The following is a 20,296-nucleotide window of genomic DNA, read 5'->3' as shown; positions in this document are numbered from 1 at the left end:
CTCTATTTGGGCATTAGGCCCGGCTCAGCCCCTAGGACCCAGGAGTCAGTCCCCCCTCCCCTTTCATTCCCTCACCCTGTCCTGCCCCAGGGCACAGAGACGGGGGGGGTGCACCCCTTGATTCCCAGGGCTGCCGAGTGGGACCCAACACCCCGAGGGCTCGCTAGGTGGGGACGTTCTGCCGGCGCCGCTCCTCGGAGGTTGTGCGCCTGGGGTGGCTGGCGGCGGGGCTCCCCCGGCCCGGCCCGCGGCGCTTCTCTGCCGCCGCCTCGGGGTGTCTCTGCTTCGCTGCGAGCCCGGCACCGCGGCGGCGGCGGCGCGAAGAGGGAAGCGGGCGGCGGCGGCGGCCGCGCCAAGATGCGCCGGGTCACCGCAGGCTGAGGCGCCCGCCGTCCCCGCCCTCCCCCTCGCTCGCCTCCCTCCCTCCCGCCTCCCTCGCTCGCTCGCTCCTTCCCTCTCTCCGCCTTCCCTCCGCGCTCCCCCGCCCTCCCCTCCGCGCCTCGCCTCCTCCGCCCCGCGCCCTGCGGTGCTGCAGCTGCGGGCGGCTCCAGCTGCCCCCAGATGTGGGCTGGGCGGCTCGCGGGGAACTTTCGCGCCGGCTGCGAGTGCGGGGCCCCGGCTGCAGTCCGGCTGCCATGGATCTGCCGGCGGGAGCCGCTCGCCGCCTGCTCTGCCCCGCGCTGCTGCTGCTGCTGCTGCCGCCGCTCCTGCCGCCGCCGCCGCCCGCGAACGCCAGGCTCGCCGCTGCCGCCGACCCCCCAGGTAGGTGCGGCCCGGCCCCCCCGCCCCGGGACCCCCGCCGGCCTGGCCCTGCGTGCGTGCCCCGCCGCCCCCTCCCCAGGCGTCGTCCAGCCTGACTTGGGCAAACTCCGCGCGCCCCGCCCGGGGCCAAGTTGGCCAACTTCGGGGCCGGGTTGGTCGCGCAGGGGGCGCCCCGCAGCGCACCCGAGCGCCTTGGGCCGGGGGCAGCCTCGGAGCACTGGCGGCTCCGGAGTCGCGGAGGGTGGGGACGGAGGGCCGGGAAAAGCCCCGCGGCGGAGAGCGCAGAGTCAGCCCCAGCGGGTCCGGGGGGGAGCCAGGGCGAGGCGGCGCCCGGGCTCGCGTCCGGGGACGCTCCGGAGGAGCCGGCTGCCGAGCGCGTAGCCTTGGGCCCTAAGGATTGGTTGGGGCGCTCCGGAGGGGATCCCCAGAGATCGGAGGGACCCTGTTCCACCCCTCCCAGTCCTCGGGCGCTCGGGGAGACGGGGCCGGCAGCGGGCTGAGCGGGAGCTGGACAGGCAGGACAGGCCGCTCGTGCTCGGGGAAGCCGAGACTCCGCCGCCCCGGAGGCCAGCGGTGAGGGCACTTGGGCGGCAGGGGTCCGCCGAGGGGTCGTGGCACACGAGTAAGGGGGCCAACCCGGAATGGCTTCCGAGCAGCCCCACGTCCTGCCAAGGACGGTGGGTTCAAGGTTCGGGGGACTCTCCGACAGGGTCGTCCCTTCGGGCACAGGGAGGTTCCCACAGAGCCCCAACCCTGAACGGGGCAGGGGGCAGCGCTCTGGGCAGGCAAGGTCCCCTGAGAAGGGAACGGCCGGGGAGTGGCGGAGCCCCGGAGGGGTGGCCGTGTTAACGCCCCTTCCCGGTTGCAGGAAAGCCGGGGAGGTGCAGGCTGGCTTCGGGGGTCGCCCGGCGGAATGCTCCTTCCCTTCGCAGTGGGGCGGGGTCTGGGGGGCGTGGCTTGCCGGCGGGGCTCCGAGGCTCTGGGGCCCCGAGGTCTCCGCCGATCTAACGCCCCTTCCCGTTGCAGGCGGGCCCCTGGGGCACGGAGCGGAGCGCATCCTGGCGGTGCCGGTGCGCACTGACGCCCAGGGCCGCTTGGTGTCCCACGTGGTGTCGGCAGCCACGGCCAGAGCAGGGGTACGAGCCCGCAGGGCCGCCCCTGTCCGGACCCCGAGCTTCCCCGGAGGCAACGAGGAGGACCCTGGCAGTCACCTCTTCTATAATGTCACGGTCTTTGGCCGAGACCTGCACCTGCGGCTGCGGCCCAACGCCCGCCTCGTGGCGCCCGGGGCCACCATGGAGTGGCAGGGCGAGACAGGCACCACCCGCGTGGAGCCCCTGCTCGGGAGCTGTCTCTACGTCGGAGACGTGGCCGGCCTAGCCGAAGCCTCCTCTGTAGCGCTCAGCAACTGCGATGGGCTGGTGAGTACGCACTTCTCTGGCTCCTTTCTCTCCGCTGCTCTCGCCTGGGCTTTGGAAAAGCGTTACCTGGGAGTCCTTGGGAGGGCAAGGCCTGCGCTGAGGACTTTCCCTGCCCTCCCCGTGCTTTAGGGAGCCTCGTGCTCCAACTGAAGGGCTTGGCTGGAAAGCAGGTTGTTTCGATTGGTCTGAGCAGGGGCCATTTATGCAAGGGGAGGCCCGGGTCTCCAAAAGGCTCAGCAGGCAGCAGCGTGCGCCTCTCTCTTAGGCCTGCCTGAACGGGTCTCTGGCTTGCATCCCGGGGTGGGTCCGTGTATGTGTGTGTACCTTCGTGAGTGTGTGCACATGTGTTCTGGAACGTTGGTGTGTACCTGCATCTGGGTGCCTGTGCACCTGTGTGAACATATGCGTACGCCAGCGTCTTTTGTGCATGGATGTGTCTGGGTTTCTGCATGTAAGCGTGTTGAGCATCTGTTGAGTTTGTGTCCGTCCTTGTGCATACTGGCGTGTGTGATATGTTTGTGGTGGACTTACGGGCTGACAGTCAGTCTTCCTGTTTCCTTGTGTGTGGGGGTGATGCCAGCCCAGGGAGCAGGCAGTGGTGCTGAAATGCCCAGTTAGCCCTCTGCCCCTTGGCTGACTGGGAATCACTGGTTTTTCTGCTGTGGTTTCCTGTTGAACTCCAGCTGGTTCTTTGAAAAGTTGGTTTTCTCTATTTTGAGCTGAGGGGTGCATTTGGAAATGAAGGCTCTAGTGCCCATGAGCTGCTCGATCTTTTGGGGGCAGCCCCTGAAGGACAAGAGAGAGGCTAGGGGGTCCCTTTTGAGACTGCCTGGGCCTCTCTAGTCCTGTGACTGGAGCTGTGGGAAGCTCTGCTTCCTGGAGAGGGCAGGAGGTACCATGGCTCAGCACAAGGGGCCTCAGAGGAAGCCTGGATCAATGCTGAGGGAGGAGGCTGACATTGGCAGTGCTCTGTCCGGCTGCCCGGGGCCTGGCACACAGCAGAGGCCACTGCAGTTTTCTATTTTGGACTGGGTGTGTGGTGGTCAGGCTGGCTGTGCTGGCCAGACATCTGAAGCCGCCCACCATGGGTTCCGATCTAATTGCTACTCAGGGCACTCCTGCCTCGAGCGAGTGGCCACTCTCCCAGCCCCATGGCCCCTGAGCACACCCATACTCGGGCAGCCCAGGCTCATCCTACAGTCTGCAGAGCCAGCAATTACACCAGGGCCCCACAACCACTGCCATTCTTTTTATGGAGACACAGAAAATATCACTTGTTGCTTTGGAAAATCACTGCCTTTGGCTGGATTTAGTTAGAACTTGGCCATACTGCAAACAACTGTAAATATCCCTGGAGGAGGTGGGTTAAAATGGCGAGCCCTTGACATCGCCCACTGTCTCCGAGGACATCCTGGGCCTCAGAGGTGTGTCCCATTTTATGCTGGAGGCAAATTTCCTAAATGAAAGGAGATGCTTGCTGCAGACTTAGGGTGAGGTAAGGTGGTGGGAGTTGACATGGGACTGCAGTCTGGTGGTGGGCCAACACCTGTGTACTGTGCATTCCTGATGGAGAGCATTGTGGAGAGGACTTGTCACTGTTTCATTCATTCAGCAACTCATTTGGTGATTCATTTTTTCAGCCAGCACCTTCTTATGTGTTTACCCCCTGTACTGGTCGGCGATGAGGCAGGTCTGGTACCCACCCAAGGCCTCCTGCCATCAGGGTGGCTGACAGGCACTCTGGCCAGGACTTGGAGAGTGTGCTCCTGGGGGGCAGTTTGAATGGGGGCTGGAAGAATGAGTGGCCAGCTGGAAAAGATGCAGGTTGGCAACCCGGGCAAAGGGAGGAGCATGTGCAGAAGTACCAGGTGTGGACTGGACTGGGCAGGACAGGACTGCTGAGGTGTTCCATGTACCAGACAGAGCTGGGAAGAATATTGGGGTTCAAAGAGGAGCTGGGACCTGCCTGAGTGGCGCTGAATGCTGTCAGTGAATAACGGCCTTGGACAGTGGGACAGCACCATTGGTTCTTTTTCTTTTCTTTTTTCTTTTCTTTCCTTTTCTCTTCTCTTTTTTTCTTTTCTTTTCACCCCTCCCTCCCTCCCTCCCTTCCTCTTTCTTTCTTTCTCTCCTTTCTCTCTCTCTCTCTCCTTTCTTTCCTTTCTTTGTTTTAGACAGAGTTTCACTCTTGTTGCCCAGGCTGGAATACAATGGCACAATCTCAGCTCACTGTAACCTCTACCTCTCGGGTTCAAGTGATTCTCCTGCCTCAGTCTCCTGAGTAACTGAGATTACAGGCATGTGCCACCATGCCCAGCTAGTTTTGTAGTTTTAATAGAGACGGGGTTTCTCCATGTTGATCAGGCTGGTCTCGAACTTCTGACCTCAGGTGATCCGCCACCTTGGCCTCCTAAGGTGCTGGGATTACAGGCGTGAGCCACCACCACCAGCCTCTTCTTTTCTTTTCTTACTTTTTCGCTGCGTATGTGTCTGTTTTGCTTTTAAATCCCCCTCTGCTACCATGATAGGCTTCTTTGCTAAGGACCTGGGGCTTTATACAGGGTGCCTCTTGTCCTCACAGAGCCCCTGTTGGGGAGGCATCTCATCCCTGGTTACAGGTGGAGCACTCAGGTTCTGGGAGGTTGAGTGACTAGACAGAAGTTATTCATCATATCCACAGAGAGGGTTAGTATCCACAGTGAGGGGTTGTTCATAATATCCACAGCAAAATGTACCTTTGCACAAGGCATGAGCAAAAAATGCTGAACAGTGTTCTTGTGCATCATATTGCTACGGAAGAGTTTTCTAGTATCTCTTGGGCAGCATGGTAAGTGTGCTAATTTCACATGATTTTTACAAGCCTATTAAAAACCCAATGAGAAGCCTTTTGGCGTAAAAGGTAATAATGGTAAGTGACAACTGACTGTGTTCCTATTAATGCTGTGTGCCGGGCTCTCAGCTGAGCCCCCTATGCCACATTGCCTTGTTTAATCCTCACAGCACCCTATGGAACGTGTCCCGACATCATCCCCCTTCTACAGATGAATAAAGCGAGGCTCCAAAAGTTGAGACAGCTTGCTTCAAGCTTTGAAGCCAATTCCAAGGCCATGCTACTACGTTTTGCTGCCTTTTTCTGCATGCCTACAAAGAGAATTTTAAAAACGCATTTCTTTAAAACATTTCCCACCTTTCTTATTTGACTCCTGGAGACGTTCTCATTGTGGGTTTGACCATCGTCAGTGTGAGTGGGGAGCCGGGAGCAGGCCTGGGAGCTGAGTGGCTCTGACTGGCTGGTGACCTGCGCTGGGCTGCAGCTCCTGTGGCTGGCCTAAGTCCTCACTGGTGGGGGACTGCAGCTGGGACTTCTGTGGGATGGAAGCAGCCCTGCCCGCCTCTGCCTCCCCACTCAGGGCAGCACGGGGGTCCTCTCCTGCCAGGCTGGGCAGGGCCAGTGAAGGAAGCCTCCGTGGGCTGGGCAGTGGAGACGGTCTGCCCTCCAAGGCCTGGTCCAATCCTGGGGCCCAAAGGAGGAAGTGTATGCTCTGCCCTGGGTGCTCGATGCGAGCCCCACGACCCTGTGAGGTAGAGCTGCCCCACTGCGTGGCTGAGGCTCAGAGAGGCCCAAGGTCCCATCGCAAGAAGAAAGCCAGGGCTGCTACCTTTCAAGCTGGGGCTCCCCTGGGGGGCTGCCGTCTGGGCCAGGCACCCACTCTGTCTTGCTGGACATTAAGAGTCATCAAAGCCACAGAGAGAAGTCAGAAGCTGGCCTAAGGGATCGAGATGAGTTTCATTTTTCCCAGCAAGGCTGCTGCCTTCGAGGCCACAGACTGGGCTCCAGCAGGCTCAGGGGCTAGAGCAGATCAGGCAGGTGTGGGCAGTCCTGGGACTGTGCAGTGGGGGTGAGGGGCGCCTGGGATTTGCAGCTGCCGCTGGTAGGGTCTTCCTTCCTCCCACCCCGCCTTGGCACTGCCTGGATCGCAATGAGAGGTTGTCAGGAAGACCAAAGAGGGCTGAAGGAACCTCTGGGTTCCCTAGGGTGTCGGGGCTCCCCAGATAGGAGCAGAGGCTCCTGTGGGCCCCAGCTGCAAGCAGCCTACATAGCTGCTAAGGCCAGTCTCAGCCTCCGCCATACTTGTCACCTTCCTTGTTTAAGTCTTGCTCAGTTTGAGTGACAGAAACCCCTGGTCATATTGGATGAAACAAACAAGGGACACCATGGCCCCAATTATCTGGGGGTCCTGAGGAGTGTAGGCTTCAGGCCTAGCTGAATCCCGGGGCTCAGAACATGCTATCCGTTTCTCAGCCCTGCCTCTCGGTGTTGATTTCAGAATTGCTCTCCACTCTGCAGCCCCCAGCCCACCACATGGGGCCACCAGTGGCTCCAGGCCTAGCTTGTTTTCCAAGGAGGCAACCCTTTGAAACGGAAAGCCCTCCTCTGTGGGTGACACCTGTAAGAGCTGGGGGAGGGATTGGAGGCCCATCTTCAAACCCATAGCCGTGGTGCAGGCCTAGCCCAAGTCTCCTGCCCACCTTTGGGACTGAGGGGGAGGGACAGACTCCCAAACTCTGGAATGGAGAGGGGTCTATCGTACAAGAAGGGAGGACGACAGTTGTGCAGGGTGGTGAAAACGGTTGTGGCCTCCCTCCCCCTGGACTCCAGACCCCATGTTGGGCTTAGAAGTCTTCCTGGGCTCCAGGCTTGCCTGCTCGGCTGCCTCCGGAACCCCCTTCCCTGGATGACCCCATACTCCTCAAGTCACATGGCTCCCCGCAGTCTCCTCCAGACCTCACCCTTCCAGGGTTGCCCTCCCCTAGCCAGCTCCAATCCCAGAGCGCTCTAGCCCGGCTTCCCTCCACGCCCGGTGCCAGCCCCTGCCTTCTGCTCCTCTGTCCCCCAGTGCTCCGTGCTCTCTCCCCCACAGCGCTTCTCCCCCAGTGCTCCGTGCTCTCTCCCCGACAGCGCTTCTCCACACTGCAGCCAGAGGGATGTTTAGAGACCACGCAGAAACTCATGCCACGCCTTCACTTAAGGCCTCTCGGTGGTTCTCACTGCTCTTAAAAACATCCAGACCCACTGGCCTGGCATTCAAGGCCCCTGTGACCTGGCCGGGGCCCTCCAGCTCCGACCGGAGTCACACGCTCTGCTGGTCTGGAATGAGACTCCGGGAGCAAGGGTTGCAGGAGGCAGAACTCCAGCGTCCTCCTCAGGTGCCCTGGGAGGTGGGCAGTGACTCCCTCCCCTGCTGCCTTACCTGAGCCGAGGGCCCCTGTGGAGACGCCTGAGGAGTCCAGCAGTGCAGCGCAGTCCCTCCGGAGGCGGGCGGAGGCGGCGGGCAGCCTCAGGAGCGGGTGCGGGGAGCAGCATCCAAACCATCTACCTCCGCTGGGGGCTGCGAACCCAGCCCCTGCAGTCTTCCTGTGAACCAGCCGTCGTGGCCCCATCTCACAGGTAGGAAACCAAGGCTCTAGGAGTTACATATGCAGGTCCTCTCTGTGTGGGCTGGCGTCTCTCCTGGAATCCTTTAGGGAGGGGCAGAGTGGAGCCAGCTCCCAGCACCTAGTCAGCACTGGTCTCAGCTGGAGCCCCGGGAGGCCAGCTCTTCCTGGGACCCCCGTATCATGCTGCCCAGCCCCGGCCTGCACTCCATTGCGTGGCTGAGTGTGTTTCTGGCACTGGTCAATGCGCGCAGCCACGTGCTCGTTCCTGTGTGGCAGGCTTCTCCTGCCCGATGGCTCGCTGTGGCTTCCCTGTCGCCCGTGTCTCCAGTGCTTAGCGAGTCATGCCTGAGAGAATGCAGGCCCTCCTGCAGAGTCAGCTGGGAGGTGAAGGCCAGGTCCTCACCCAGGCCTGCTGTGAGGCTCACAGGGGCCACACCTGGGTGAGTAAGGGAATCAGCCAGGGACTTATCCGCCCTGAGCCCCAGGGCCAGGAACATCCACTCAGGAGCAAGGCGGGCTTTGCAGGCAGACGTGTCCTTCCTTACCCCACCTCCTTCTCTGGCTTGTGCACCTCTGGGGGTCCCTGTGTTGCTGCCAGGACAGCAGTCTGCTGGCTGCATGTGGACGTGTGCATGTCCTGGGGCTGTGCATGGCAGGAGTGTGTGGAAGTGTGTGCATGTACGTGTTGCCTCTGCATGTCTTGCATGTAGGGGTGCGTGCACACAGTGTGCGTGTGGGGGTGCATATGTGCGTGCATGTCTGAATGAGTGTGTACATGTGAGTGTGTGCACACACGTGTGTCTGCATGGGAGTGTGCGCGTGTGAGTGAGTGTGGGCCAGCATGTGTTGATGTATTTCTCGGAAGGGGTTTCCTGCACCCTGCAGAAGAGGGGCCTTAAGTGGGATTGAGTTACTCAGGGGAGAGGAGGACGCAGCCCCCTCAATCTTGGCGCCACTTTAGACACCCCCATCCCCTACTGGTGGTCACCCCGGAATGGGAGGATCCAGGTAGGAGCTGCACACTCTGCTGCCTATGTTTCATATTAAATGTCAGCTGTCCACCGGGTCTGCGGTGCTGCCATTAATATGGAGAAGTTATTACCGAGCCTGGAGCTGGCTCCTCGGGCTTGTCCATGAATTTCAATTACACTGCACGAGGACTCCAGGGCTGCCGAGTGGGGTGCACAGCTTCCGCTCAGAGGCAAAGGGAACCCTCGTGTCCAAGACCAAGGCCTGGGTGCTGCTGAAGCCAGGCAGGCTGTACGCCATCCCCACCCTGCCCTGTGCATTTCAGGGGTTAACCCAGGGAAGCAGGGGCCTAGTGTGGGTTGGAGGCTGCTGCGGGTCACATGGTCCGCTGTGCCCCTCGTGACTGCGTAGGGCGGACAAGCACCACGATGCTGCGAACCTCGGTTCCTCCAATAGCGAAAGATGGGTTCTGTCCGCACGCACTTCACTGGCAGTGAAAGGATGGGTGTGCAGCAAGCGCCTACCCCAGGCCCGGGGGTGAGAAAGCGGCGGCCGTGTCTGCATCTCATTAGCTCTGAGGTGCCATCAGTTACAGGACACACCATTACGTTATATGCCACCAAGAGAGAGGAGACACTCCCATTTAAACTGCAGCTCTGTGCCCTCACTGTGGTCCCCTGGAGGTGCAGGCCCCGCCCCCGTAGTGCTTGTTTTCTCTGATGCTGTCTGCAGCCTAATGGGTGGACCACTTCTCTTGCCTGGCTGTTGCTTGGCTCCCAGGAACTGAGTTCCGGCGGCTTCGTCTGCCTCCGGGGGTCTTCCTCTTGTGAATTACGAAGTAGCGTGCGTCCTCCAGGGATAGGTATTTGCCTCACCAATGCGAAGCTACATGCACCTTTCTGCGAGCTCCCTAACTTTTTGACCTCACGGTGTGACTCTTCAAAGGCATTTTGAGTGTCCAGGGTGCTGGCACTGCACGCGTCTGCAGTGAGGGACTGCATTGCAAGGGTGGTGGCCCAGGAGGCGGGGGCCGGGGCCAGGGTGTGAGACCTGCCAATCGCATCCTCACTTCAGGGACGGGAAATTGAAAGATGCGTGTCGGAGGGAGCAGCCCTCACTGGCTCTCTGAGCAGAATGTCCAGGATTCATCTTTACACCCGGGTATTTTTCCTTTGAAAGCCCTAATCTGAAATTTTTTTTTTGAGACGGAGTCTCGCTCTGTCGCCCAGGCTGGAGTGCAGTGGCACCATCTCGGCTCACTGCAAGCTCCGCCTCCCGGGTTCCCGCCATTCTCCTGCCTCAGCCTCCCGAGTAGCTGGGACCACAGGCGCCTGCCACCACGCCCGGCTAATTTTTTGTATTTTAGTAGAGACGGGGTTTCACCGTGTTAGCCAGGATGGTCTCGATCTCCTGACCTCGTGATCCGCCCGCCTCGGCCTCCCAAAGTGCAGGGATTACAGGCATGAGCCACCGCGCCCGGCCATCTTTTGAAGTTTTTATTAGAGACGGGGTTTCACCGTGTTAGCCAGGATGGTCCCTAATCTGAAATTTCAATGTATTAAAAGTATTGCAAAGTATTAAAGCCTGTCATCTTTAAACTCGGGTATTTTTCCTTTGAAAACCCGTAAATGACAAGGTTTGGAGAGCTTAGGGTTGGTGAACACGCGGAGGTGCTGGGAGGGTGGGTGGTCAGAGAGGGCGTGGAAGCTCTGCAGCCCTTCGTTACCTTGCCCTGCCCGTCCCTCCCATGCAGCTGTTTGAAAGCAGGGATTGGGACCACATGGAAAGGAGGGCGTCTTATGTTTCGTGCAAGGCTTGTCTAAGCCTTGCTAGTGGTCATTCTGATTGGGACAGAGCTTCTGGACATATGACGAAAAGGGGCTTGAGAGCTGTGAGCATATTGGTATATATTTATATCTCTATTTTATGGATTATAGCATGTACCATCGCCAGTCAGTGGCAAATGAAACCTCAGGTTAAGCAATACCACAGATAACATTCTACTTTTCCATCATTCTGTTCTTGTACCAATACTAAGCTGTGTTTATTATTAGAACTTTAAGGCTCTAATATTCAAAGTATTAAGTACTTTGAAGCTTCGCTGTCCAATACAGTCGCTATAAGCCACACAAGGCTATTGAAGACTTAAAATGTGTCTGGTCTGAATTGAGAGGGGCCCTGAGTGTAAAATATACATTGGATTTCAGAGACTTAGTGCCCCCCCAAAAAAAGAATGTGCAGTGTTTAATAGATCATTTTAAAGTATTGATTACAGGTTGAAATCATAGTATTTTGGGCATACTGGGTTAAATAAAATATATTACTGAAATTAATTTCACCTGTGTCTTTTTTTTTTTTTTTTAAACGTGGCTACATATAAAGCTCGAGTTCTATTTCTGTTGGACTGTGTGGCTTTGGAACATCTGGCTGGATACTTCCCCCTTTGCTGGTATTCTCTTGCAAAATTTTCTTGGCTGGTCACACATGTTTATTCTTTCAAATGAATTTTAGAATTGTTTTGTCGGGTAGAAAAATCCCTTGTGAATTTGATTGATAGTAAATTAAACTTAGAAACTAATTAAAGAAGGAACCGATGTAATTTACAGTATTTACCAGGAACAGTGTATTTTTCAGTTTATTTCATTCTGCTTTGATGTTGCTCCGTAAAGTATATATTATATATATTTTATATTTATATAAAGTATATATTATATATATATTTTTATACAGGTCATCCGTTTTTAAAAATCAGGGTTATTTTGAGGATTTTTTTTCCTCTTTGCCATTGCGAATTGAATACTTTACATCTGTTGTTGGTACGCAGGAAGGCTATTGATTTTTATAGAACTATCTTTTACCAAGTAGCTTGATTGAACTCATTAATTCTAATATATCTGTGAAGTCCCTTGGGTTTTCTAGGTATACAGTTGTGCTCTCTGTAAACACGGATAATTTTGGCTCCTCATCTCCAATCTGCACCGTCTGGAACCTTCAGAGCGATGGGAAGTCACAGCCATGGCTGCGTGCATCCTCGTTCGTGCCTGGCTTTAGCGGCAACGCCCCCAGTATTTCTCTGCTTAATACAACGCGTGCTTGCGGATTAAGCTGGATTTCATGTGAAGGCAATATCCTCTGAATTCTTGTTTTCTAAGATCCCATTTTTATCAGTAAAGGAGCTGAAATCGGGATAAAATGTGTCTTAACTCTTAACGCTCCCTTCTCTCACCTCCAAAAGCCGGAGGTGTTGCAATTCCGGGGTTTTGTGTTCTCAGCCTCAGGGCCTCAGCTGTCCACTTTGCTGGGCCAGAAATGAAACCCAGTCCCCATTTACGCCCCATGGGAAGCACTCGTAGGGAGGGGAGCTTTCCTGTGGAAGGTGGGGGAGCCAGCACTTCCCACCATGCAGGTGGCTTCTGGGAGAACAGGACCCTGTGCTTGGAAAGCCCTTTGGGCCATGTGTGGGGGAATTTCCACTTTCATTTGCGACTTCTCTTTCTCCCCTCCCAGTGGTGTCTCCCTCCCTCTGTCCAGTTTCTCTGGAGGAACCCCTCCATTTTCCTCCTGTGCCTTACGGTGGACTTTGCCCTCTGCTCTGAGGTGCTGGCGCTGCCTGCACAGTCCCCTGCTCTTCCAGTCCCACTGTTACCTGTTATCCCATGTGCTTCTAGAAGGTGTTTTTCCAAGCAAAGACATTCCCCTCCTTAGAATAAATCTGTAGGCAGGGCACGGTGGCTCACGCCTGTGTAACTTTGGGAGGCTGAGGCGGGCGGATCACTTGAGGTCAGGTGTTTGAGACCAGCCTGGCCAACATGGTGAAACCCCATCTCCATGAAAAATACAAAAATTAGCTGGACGTGGTGGCACGCACCTGTAGTCCCAGCTACTTGGGAGGCTGAGGCAGGAGAATCTCTTGAACCCAGGAGGTGGAGCTTGCAGTGAGCTGAGATCGCGCCACTGCACTCTAGCCAGGTGGCAGAGTGAGACTCCGTCTCAAAAACAAAACAAAACAAAGGAAAAGCCTGTGGCTTGTCTTGCAGAAGAGTTTCTCCATTGTGTGATCTATCTGCCTGCCCACTGATGGGCATGGAATTTGAGGAGCTTTGAATAGCATCTGTACATAGGCCCCATCCTGAGAGATTCTGGTTTATCAAACCTGCGCGTGCCCCGGGGTCTGTATTTGTCAAAAGCTACACAGGAGAGTCTATGGCACAGCATGGCGGCTGCTCACTAGAGAGGGCTGTGGGGAGTGAGGGCTCTCAGACCAGACCAGACTTGGGGCCTGGCTCTTCTCTTGCTGGCCTGTGACCCTCCGTTTCCCCAGTTAAGATACCATCAGCCTTCCAAGGCATGGGTCAGCGAGGGAGCAGCGGGGGATGAGGCTGGCTGGCCTCTGTCAAAGGGAATTCCGTGGAGGGCTTGAGGTGGAAGGAAGCGATCCAGTGGGGATGGCCAGGCCTGGGATGCGGGAAGCTGCCTTGGCGGTGTCGGCTCCTGGCCCTCTGCCCTCGGGTCTCTCACCCGGAAATTCAGAGCCCTGGCAGAAGGAAGGCAGCCCCCGTTGCAGGGACGTGCCCAAGGCCACACGGTAGGAAGGGGTCCTCACATGCAAGTGGGCAGGATACCAGGGCAGCAGCTGGCCTTTGCTGCAGGGCTCTCCACACTTGGCGGGCACCTGGAGCTCCATGGGCGTTGAGCACTGATCCTGCAGACCTGATCAGGGCAAGGTGGGGGCAGTAGTAGGCATCCTCCTTGGTGCTCCTCAGTGCCCTCCCAGGCAGGTGCCCAGGCCCTGGGAGGCTCCTGGTCTCCTCTCCTTCTCTTCCTTCCCCTCCCATCACCTCCCTCCCTCCCCTCTGCCCCCCCGTCTCTGCACAACGGCTGACCACTGGCCACTGATCCCAGCGCACTGGCCCTGAGCTGAGGTCTGGGCCTCTGGGGAAGTGCAGGTCGGGTCACAGGCTGAGGTGCTGTCTGAGACTCTGTGATAGTGGGAAATTATAAATGTTTATTTGCTGTTCATCCCTGGCTCCTGCCTCAGAGCTCCTCAAACCTTTGTAATCTCCTGAGTGTTAAGGGGTGATAGAAACACCTTTTATTGTCATATTTGGTCTAAGCCCCCTGGTTCCTGATATAAGAGTTTCTGGATTACTGGGTTGAGAATTCAGCCTCACTTCCCCAACCTCTGGGGATGGGAGTCATGGAACTTCCATGAAAACTCCTGAATGACAAGGTTTGGAGAGCTTAGGGTTGGTGAACACGCGGAGGTGCTGGGAGGGTGAGTGCCCGGAGACAGCGTGGAGGCTCTGCTGCCCTTCCCGTTACCTTGCCCTGCCCGTCCCTCCCATGCAGCTGTTTCTGGGCTGTGTCTTTAATAATCAACTGGAAATAGTAAGTAAAGTGCCTCCCTGAGTTCTGTGATCTCTTCTATCGATGAACACATGTCTGTCTGATTCCAAGGTCCCAATTACTTTTGCACCAACCTAATAGCAAATTACAGAGCCTGAGGAGGGAGTTGTGGGACCCTCCCAATGTATAGCCGCTGGGTCAGAAGCACAGGTGGGAAGCTGGCACTTGCAACCACAAGTGGGGCCGCCTTGTGGGACTGAGCCCTTAGCCTGAGGGCTACGCTGACCCCAGGTAGTTGGCGTGAGTTTTGCACTGAACTGTGGGACACCCAGCTGGCATCTGGAGGTTGGAGAACTGGGTGGTGGGAGGGAAACCACGTGTTTGGTGTCAGAAGCATTGCGAGTGAAAACAGATCCCTGTGGACCTCACCCAGCCTGGGGGCTCTGATAGAACAAAGGGAGGTCCCAGGCCAGGGCTCAGCCCCGGGGACAGGGAGAAGGCCTGAGTTTCGGGAACAGCCCCAAATGCAGCTGCAGAGACAACTGTCATAGGACAGTTGTGCTGGGTCCTGGTGCTGGGAGCCCCTCCCTCCTTCCCCTTCCCCTCCCTCCAGCTTCTCCTCCCCTTCCCACCTCTCTCTTCCCCCTTCTGCTTTTCTCTTTCCTCTTCTTCCCACTCCCCTCCCTTCTCTTCTCCTTCATCCCTTTTTCCTTTTTCGTCCATTCTCCCTTTATGCCCTCTCCCCTCCCTGCTCCTTCTGCCCTCTCCCTCTCCCCACCTTTCTTTCCCAGAGTCTTTCATCAGCCAGGACTCCTGGGGACCTTTCCTGGCTGGGGGCCCTTCATCGTCAGCTGCACTCTGCACCTGTACCTTCCTGTTTACATGTCACCTCCTGTGACACCACCAAGAAGCCCCCGTTGCCAACAGGTACATTCTGGGAACCAACAACGACCCATCCCAATGTGCTGGCAGGAAATCAGGGCACAGCGACGGGGAGTGACCCACCCCAGGGCCCACAGAGCCCAGCTCCCTCCACTGCAGCTGGAGCGCCAGATGAAATCTGTGCCTCCTCAGAGGTGCAGATGACTCCCCACCCGCACAAGCAGGGTGAATTGCTGAAAAGGGGGATTAATTTCTCCTCTCCTTGGCCTGCTACTGAGTTCTCGGTGCATTTTCCAGCAAACAAGGTCAAAGCTGAGTCCCTGCCCTGCCAGAGCATCCCCCACCTCAGATAGGGCGGCTTGGCCTTTGGGCTGTCCTTCCTCTTGGGGTGCCCTGTCTCTCATGGGCTGCGTCCTCACTGGGGAGGGTGGTCCGACGAGCAGAGCCGCTGGGGAAGGTTGTGCAGGTGGTATCCTGCTCGAGGGCACCTGGGCAAGGGGGTCAATGAGGCCAGCTTTTGCTCTGTCTGGGAGTGAATGGAGTGGAGGTTGGAGGGTGCCCAGCGCTGGGTGGAGATCTTGGGCACTGGGGGAGGCAAAATATGTGTCAGGTGTCTGCCTCCACAGTCAAGGTTGCCAGAGTTCCTGCATTCTTCTCTTTGGGGAGCTTCTGCGTCCTCGGGACTAGGGACATTAAGAACCAAAGCCAGGGCAGTTGCAGGGAGGCTGCTGGACATTGCAGGTGGCCCTGGCTGGGGCAGTCTCAGCTGTGGTCACACTGTGGCCTCTGGGGCCGGGGATGGCTGGTCCAGGACTGGGCATTGTATGGGGTGGGTAGATGTAGGCCGTCTCTGTCTTGGTGTCAGCCTGTACTGATAGTCTCTGGGGGCTCAGAGTCCTCACAGCCTTCCCCCAACCTGCCCGCAGGTGCCCACCTGGCTCCCCAAGGCCTGTAGTAGTCCTCTGGGGCGGGGCTGGCCTGGGACCCTTGGTGGGCACCAGGCCATTGTGTTATTGTTGAAACTTGTTTCTTTAATGGCTGGTGGTTACTGCCTCCAACTTTCCTCCTCTGAAGCTGCTTGGTTCTCACTGGGGCTGGTCATTAACCCTCTGTTAGCTTGGGTGGGTTTATATTTGCAGAACTTCCTTTTTCATTCTACCGGGCTGGCGTTTCCTTTCTTCGGTCAGCTCTGTCCAGCCTCTCTTGTTGCTTTCTTCTGGTTACTCAGGCTGTAGAAAATTATCAGCCTTTCAAAGAAGTACTCCATTATATGTTTTGCTTTTTTCCTGACTTGAGTTTTAAATGTTGAACTCCTTTAATTCAAATGAAATGTGTTTCTTATACTGTCTAAGGTGTTGGTTTTAAGTGTTTGTTCTTTTCTGAATCGCCACGCTGTTGTCTCAACACCATTCATTTGCTGATTCACTCTTCTTGACTTTGGGATGTATATTCCATCATTATGAAGTTCGTGGAGGCGATGGGTTTATTTCTACCCTTTCTGTTTTTCTTTTGCACCAGTCCAGGGGTCTTTAATTGCTGTTGGTTGACAATACATTCCGATATCTGATAGGGCAAGTTTCACCATCATGAGGTTTAAAAAAAAATGCCTCAAAGAGTGTCCCCTTCGCAGCAGGCCCTCAACAAATCTTTGCTGAACAAATGAATGACATCTTTAAGATGTTTAATTTTCTCATGGAAATAAGAACATTGATTCAGATCTTTAAAAATATAGCCCAGTAGGTTTATTACTAAGAGACTTAGAATTTTATTGCCATTGTGAATAGGGTCTTTTCCGTTATATTTTACCGCAGACTGTTATAGATATCTGGGAATACTTTTAATTTATAATACAGTAGATGATTATTTACTCGGAATACCTGGGACCTGCTTATTTCAGACTAATGATATTCTCAGAATTTAGACAGACATCTTTATTCGCAGGGAGGAAACAGAGTTAAAAATGACACATTAGTGCAAATTATACCTGCATGTGCAGAGCTGCAGCGAACCATTTGACAACCTTGGCTGACCTGGCAAACCCCAGCCCCAGCTTTGCTGTCCTCAAGGCGTGCCCTCCCTGGCAACAGCCCCTGCTTCTGATCCTTTGCTCTCAATGACTTGCGTCTTCCCATGTCTTACAAATATGAACCACAGATAATCACAAAAAGTCCTTTTAAAATAAATCTCTTACCAGGCGCGGTTCCTCACGCCTGTAATCCCAGCACTTTGGGAGGCCGAGGCAGGCGGATCATGAGGTCAGGAGATCGAGACCATCCTGGCTAACACAGTGAAACCCTGTCTCTACTAAAAACACACAAAAATTAGCCGGTCGTGGTGGCGGGCGCCTGTAGTCCCAGCTACTGGGGAGGCTGAGGCAGGAGAATGGCGTGAACCCGGGAGGCGGAGCTTGCAGTGAGCCGAGATCGCGCCACTGCTCTCCAGCCTGGGTGACAGAGGGAGACTCTGTCTCAAAAAAAAAAAAAAAAAAAAAAAAAAAAAAAAAGCAAAACTAAATCTCTTGCTTGGATGTTTCCCATGCTTGCATTCCCAGGTCTATGAGTCTCTGTATTTATTTTGCATCTAGACTTTTCATGAACTTCCTTGTTACTATTTGGTTCCCTTTTTGTAGATGTTTTTGGGGGTGAGGATTCTCTAAGTGTGTCGTTATTTTCTGCGGTTCTTACTGTTGTCTCTTCTTTTTCAATATGTGTTCGTTTTATGTCTTTAGTAATTTTGTGTGGGAGCTACACCCGTGTTTTCAGAGCATCTAGCCCCACTTCTAAGGTAATTGAGAACCAGGTGCTGCTGCTTCTGTGAACGCGGTGGTGGTAGACCCAAAGTGGACAAACGCTGGCCTGAATGGATCTCCCATGTCCGTTTCCCCACGGTGGCACGGCTTTCCTTTCCCTGCTCTCTTGCATCAAGTAGAGCTTCGAACGCAGGATGTGCCCATGTTGTGGTTTTATGGGGACGAGTGGTGGCGACTGACCTTCCCTTTCAGTCAAGGAGCCTCTCTCAGCTCCTTGTGGCCTGTTGGGTGTCCCCTGTGGTTGGGGAGCAGGGCACCAGCCATGCACAGGATTGTTTGCAGGCTGGCAGGAAAACTGCGGTCTTTGAAAGATACCCCAGTTTCTATGGGGGATGTGGTTCGGTGAGACACTTTCAGGAGAAGGCTGGCAAGTAGATCCAGTGGCACAACCTGGAAACTCTAGGAATCTGGACTTAGGAGCCCCGTTTGGAGTCCCTGCCTTACCCTTAACAATGAGATAATTTTCTGAACTTCAGTGTTCCCGTTGTGCAGGGCGGGGTTTGCGAGCCGGCGGGCCGTGTGCCATGTCCACCCACAGATGAGTTTTGTTTGGCTTCCCCAGAGTTTGAAAATTTCTCACAAAGCTCAAGATTTCCAGTTTCTCTTGAGAACCAGGAAATCTGCGGGGCCTATGTGCTGGAGGGCTAGAGTGGAGCAAGGATGGAACCTTCTAGAAGGGTCCCACAGTTCCAGGTGCCTTGGGAGTCTCTGCTGCTCCCTCTCATTACCCGGGTGGGCTTCACTCACATTCATTCCCTGTGTAGGCACCTGAGAGTTTCTCTGATCTTGAGATGAGTGCTGCTGGGCTTTGGAACCGGTCAGTTCTTCCTCCCTCTCTCCCTCTCCTTCCCATGACTTCAGCTTTTGGCCATCAGCCCCATGCAAGGCCCCGTGCGCCGGAGTCAGACGTGATCTCGCTCCATCACGTGGGCTTGGTTTCTGCTCCTTCCCTCCCTGGACGAGCCTCCTGTCTCTCATCTGTGAAAGGTAAAAGCTGATGGCAGTAACCACTCTGGTGGGCTATCATGAGGGTTAAATGAAGTGAGTCCCACGGCCAGCACGGAGCAGCGAAGAGCCTTTGTTACTACAAGGTGATATTTTCCTGATGGCGCTGCTAGGAGGAGCCACAGTGTGAAAGCGCTTGGAAACACATGGAGCCAGGTGCAGATTTTGTCCCTTTTGAGAGCTCTGTGGGCTGGGCTTGGGCGGGCATGGGAGTGGGGAGGCGGGGCCAGGGGCGGGGCACAGGCTGGGGTAGGATGCTCTCCCTGCCCCAGGCATCACCGGCCTGGGATGTGTTGCCAGCGGAGGCCGTTACAGTTCTGAAATGGAATTCCTGGGTCAGAATAAGGAGAACAGATGTTTACTGGAAGAGGCCAGGAGCCGCTGACATCACCGAGAGCCCCTAAGGACATGACGGAGGCCAAGGGTCCTCTAGCCCTTCCTGCCAATACAGCATTCCTGGGGCAGCTGCCGGCTGGGGGTGGACACATACACACACACACACACACACACACACACACACACGCCATTTCTCCACCAAATCCTTCCCACCTGAACACAATTAGTCAAGATGTGGGAAAGATTTCCAGTCTGGAATGGAGAAGAGTCTTGTTGGCGGGCAGGCCCCAAGAAGGGAAACAGAGGCCAGTGTGGTGAGAGGATGTGCAGGACGGAGAGGCAGCCTTTGTTCGGGGAGCGCCCTGGTCCCTTCCTCCGCACCCCTCCGCTGGGAGGGCCTGGCCGCCTGGCCGTTCTCCTTTGGCAGCGAATCCGGAGGGTGTGGTCCAGAGGCGGCTGGCCTCGCTTCTGTCCGCCCGTCCACACCTGTGCAGCCGGCGCCTGTGCCCCTGTCCCTCCCACAGGCCGTTCCCAGGTCCACACTTCTGTGACTGCAAGTGACAGAAAACCGGGGCCGAAGCAGCTGGGGCCAAAGGGGGAATGCAGGACTCAGGGCGGCGGCCCAGGCCTCCCGCACAGTTTCAGCTCGGCCGCCCTCCCCGTGGGCCCTGCCTGGGCAGTGCACCTGGCGCCCGGCAGAGAGGCCCAGCTTCCCCGAGGGTTTCTGGGAGAGCCCAGTGGCCAGTTCTCACTGGCTCAGGTTGGGTCACATGCTTCAGGCAAATCACTATGGCCAGGGCAGCGGAGCGGGACGTTGGCTGGCCAGGCCTGGTCACAGGACCGCTGTGGCTCCAGGGCTGGCGTCTGTCCTCTGACCCTCTGGGAGTGGGTCGGGGAGAGGATGGGCCCCAGAGGAAAGCCAGGCTGCTGTTGTCTGGAGGAGCTGTGGGTCCCCATTGCCTTCTGTCTCCAGGTCATCTGCCCTGTCTTCTCCCTGCCTCCTGTTTCTCCCGCTCCCTTCCAGCTGCCCATGATAAGCACACAGCCTCCCTTCCGTGCCCTACCCAAAATGCTGCCCACGGCTCCTCCACTTGGAGGGTAAAGCACAGGCCCCCAAGACCAGCATTCAAGGCCCCTCCTGACCATCATCATTTCCTGCTTACTGTACCCACCGTATCCACCTTCCCATGCATCCTGTGGGCCTGGGACAAGGGCTCCGAAAGATCACACATACCCATCAACTGTCAACTCTGCCCACGTTGGAAACAGTGCCTGTGGCAGGTGCAGGAGGGGACCACTGTCTTGGCTGAAGTTGAATCTGAAAATG

The 20,296-nt window shown here is 56.2% G+C and overlaps 1 protein-coding gene across 1 annotated transcript in view; it reads left to right on the top strand.

Moving 5' to 3' along the window:
- Positions 1-307: 307 nt before the first annotated feature.
- Positions 308-20,296, top strand: part of ADAMTS2 (ADAM metallopeptidase with thrombospondin type 1 motif 2) — a 311,641-nt gene continuing 291,652 nt past the window's right edge. The window contains exons 1-2 of the mRNA XM_028849988.2: positions 308-762; positions 1,789-2,183. Coding sequence (XP_028705821.2) covers positions 636-762; positions 1,789-2,183 — 522 coding nt within the window. The 5' untranslated portion in view covers positions 308-635. The remainder of the gene's footprint in view (positions 763-1,788; positions 2,184-20,296) is intronic.

Source organism: Macaca mulatta, chromosome 6 (assembly GCF_049350105.2).
Source record: "Macaca mulatta isolate MMU2019108-1 chromosome 6, T2T-MMU8v2.0, whole genome shotgun sequence".
NCBI classification, from domain to species: domain Eukaryota; kingdom Metazoa; phylum Chordata; class Mammalia; order Primates; family Cercopithecidae; genus Macaca; species Macaca mulatta.
This window is presented reverse-complemented; position numbering and strand designations above follow the sequence as displayed.